Source organism: Guillardia theta (genome assembly GCF_000315625.1).
Source record: "Guillardia theta CCMP2712 unplaced genomic scaffold GUITHscaffold_156, whole genome shotgun sequence".
In the NCBI taxonomy this organism is placed as follows: domain Eukaryota; class Cryptophyceae; order Pyrenomonadales; family Geminigeraceae; genus Guillardia; species Guillardia theta.
In genome coordinates, this window is record NW_005434518.1 from 81,030 (window position 1) to 83,565 (window position 2,536).

General features: G+C 54.9%; 1 protein-coding gene across 1 annotated transcript in view; it reads left to right on the plus strand.

The window, feature by feature from the left end:
• The window catches only part of PPH (pheophytinase), a gene marked incomplete at both ends in the record, with an annotated part of 3,607 nt that extends 1,955 nt beyond the window's left edge, over nucleotides 1-1,652 (plus strand). Inside the window, 7 exons of the mRNA XM_005821003.1 lie at nucleotides 147-208; nucleotides 267-316; nucleotides 452-563; nucleotides 899-947; nucleotides 1,091-1,135; nucleotides 1,335-1,411; nucleotides 1,517-1,652. Of these exons, the coding sequence (XP_005821060.1) occupies nucleotides 147-208; nucleotides 267-316; nucleotides 452-563; nucleotides 899-947; nucleotides 1,091-1,135; nucleotides 1,335-1,411; nucleotides 1,517-1,652 (531 nt within the window). The remainder of the gene's footprint in view (nucleotides 1-146; nucleotides 209-266; nucleotides 317-451; nucleotides 564-898; nucleotides 948-1,090; nucleotides 1,136-1,334; nucleotides 1,412-1,516) is intronic.
• Between the last annotated feature and the right edge of the window lie 884 nt (nucleotides 1,653-2,536).

Genomic DNA, 2,536 nt, shown 5'->3' on the forward strand with positions numbered 1-2,536 from the left:
TGAAGGAGCTGGAGAAAGTTAGGACAAGGGAGTAAAAGGCAGACATAGAAAACAAAGGGGAGAGGGAGGGAGGAAGGCAAAGACAAGGAAGGGGAAAGGGAAGCAGGGAGAAAGGATGGCTCATCCTGTCTGACTTGTCACATCAGGTCATCGATTTCATCGAGCAGATCGTTCAGCGTCCCTGCTACGTCGCCGGGAATTCTCTGGGGTGAGGAGGAATCGAAATTTAGCGACCACTGGTCCCTCACCTCCTCCTCCTCCCTCAGCGGCTACCTGGCGGTCATGACTGCCTCCTCGCGTCCAGAGCTCACCAAGGGTAGGAAACTCTCTCCTCTCTCCAACCTGCTACACTCTCCCTCTCTCCTCTCCCTCCTCGCTCTCTATCCCTCCCCCTTCTCTCCCCCACCTCTCTCCTCCTCCTGAGATCTCTCTCTCTCCTGGCATCCTACAGGTCTGCTCCTCCTCAACGCAACTCCCATCTGGGGTGTTGGCATCCAGAAAGTCCTGCCATGGTCGGGAGGTTACCCGGTGCCCGAGTGGGTCCGTCCCATCACCTTCACCTGGTAGCCACCCCTGCTTCCTCCCCTTGCTCTCCTGCTCTTGGCTTGCCCCCTCCTCCTCCTCATCATCATCATCACAACTACCACCATCACCATTCTCCTCCTCCTCCTCCTCCTCCTCCTCCTCCTCCTCCTCCTCCTCCTTATGACCACCACCACCACCACCACCACCACCACCACCATTCTCCCTCACCACCACCACCCCTCGGTTCTCAACTTACTTTCTCTTGCCTCCTCCGACTCTCACGTAGCCTTCCTTACATTCGTCCTCCCCCCTCCTTGTCCTGTTTGATTCTCTTTCGTATCCTCCCTCCCGTCATGCTGACCTCTCGCAACAGGTGGGACGGCATTCGCAGCTCGTCGACCATCACTTCCCTCCTCTCCTTCGTTAGACTGCTTCTTCTCTTCTTTCCTCTCTTCTCCTCTTTCTCTCCTCCTCTTTGTTTTCCTCCGCCGCTTTTCCTCTCCTCCTGCCACTTCTCCTCCTCCCTACCACAACCACCTGTCTCCTCCTCTCATTTACATGCAAGGTCTACGCCAACAAGGAAAGGATTGGACCCAAGTTGATCGAAGATGTGAGTGCTAGCAGGAGAGGCACAAGTACAAGAAACAAATGGGGAGGAAGCGGGGCGGGTAGGGTGGCGGGGGGGGAGGCAGCAGCAGCAGCAGCAGCAGCAGCAGCATTTTGACGTGAGAAGGGGAAAGGAAGGTAGAGAAGCAGAGAAAAGAGGAGAGGAGATGAGGAGATATTCTTCTTCTTATCAGACATTTCAGATTATCGAGCCAACGGAACATCCTGCCGCTGCTTCTGCTTTCGCTTCGATCTTATGCTCGCGAGGAAGCCTGAAAACGTGAGGAGGGAGAGGGAGGGAGAGAGGGAGAGGAAGCGGGAGGAGGAGAGGGGCAGTGACGACAAACGAGGTCGCGACTGTGTGACACTAACATTTTCGATTCAGGTTTGATCAGATGCTCGGAAAGATCAAAGAAGACAAAGTTCCGGTGAGCAAGAGCAAGAGCATGCAGGATGAAGGGAGGAGAGAACGGAGAGGAACGAGTGGGAACAGAAGGAGGAGGATGAAGGTCCAGAAGTAGGAGTGAGAAACATTGTTCAGGTTGCTCTCCTCTACGGTAGAGATGATCCTTGGATCGTTCCTCTCTGGGTAAGCGGGAAAGGATGAAACGTCCTCAACGCATCCTCTTCTCCCTTCCTCCTCCTTTTCCTCATCTACTTTCTTTCCCTTTCCTTCCTCTCCTGTCCCCCTCCTTGAATCCTTCCTTTCTCTGCGTATCTTGCTCCTCATACTACTCTATCTCCTCCCTCACACTCACTTTTGTTTCTTTTCCTAGGGGTACAGGGCGAAACGATCTCTTCCTCACTCACAGTACTATGAAATCACTCCTGCAGGCCACTGCCCGTGAGTGAAGAGAAAGAAAGAGGAGAGAAGACAAGAGCGAAGAGGAGGAGGACGAGGAGGGCGAGGAGGAGATTGGGAGGAGAGTATGGAAGGGGGTTCAAACGTTTGCGTGCAGGCATCATGAGGTACCGGAGGCTATCAATTATCTCATGCGCGAGTGGATTCTTGGTGAGAGGGACGAAGAAGTCGTATGCGCAAGAGAGGCGGAGAGGAGTAGAGGAAGGAGAAGGGGAGGGGCGGGATGGCGGGATTGGAGGAGGAAAGCAGGAAGGGGACAATGCTCGTTGTTGATCTCTGCTTTCAGACATCGAAGGAGGAGGCGATGGGAACTTGATGGAGGAGGGGGAGAGGGTGAGTGGGAGGCTCCTTGTGGCGGGGAGAATGAGGAAGAACGGCAGACGTTGACGCTGCAGTTCGACGAGACCCACGGGAAACCGAAGCATGACAAGCTGACTGTCACGCTATGTGAGCAGCAGAGAGAGAGAGGGTGGGAGAGAATGGAGGAAGGGGGGGAACGGAGGAGGAGGGAGGAGGAGGAAGGAGGAGGAGGAGGAGGGTAGG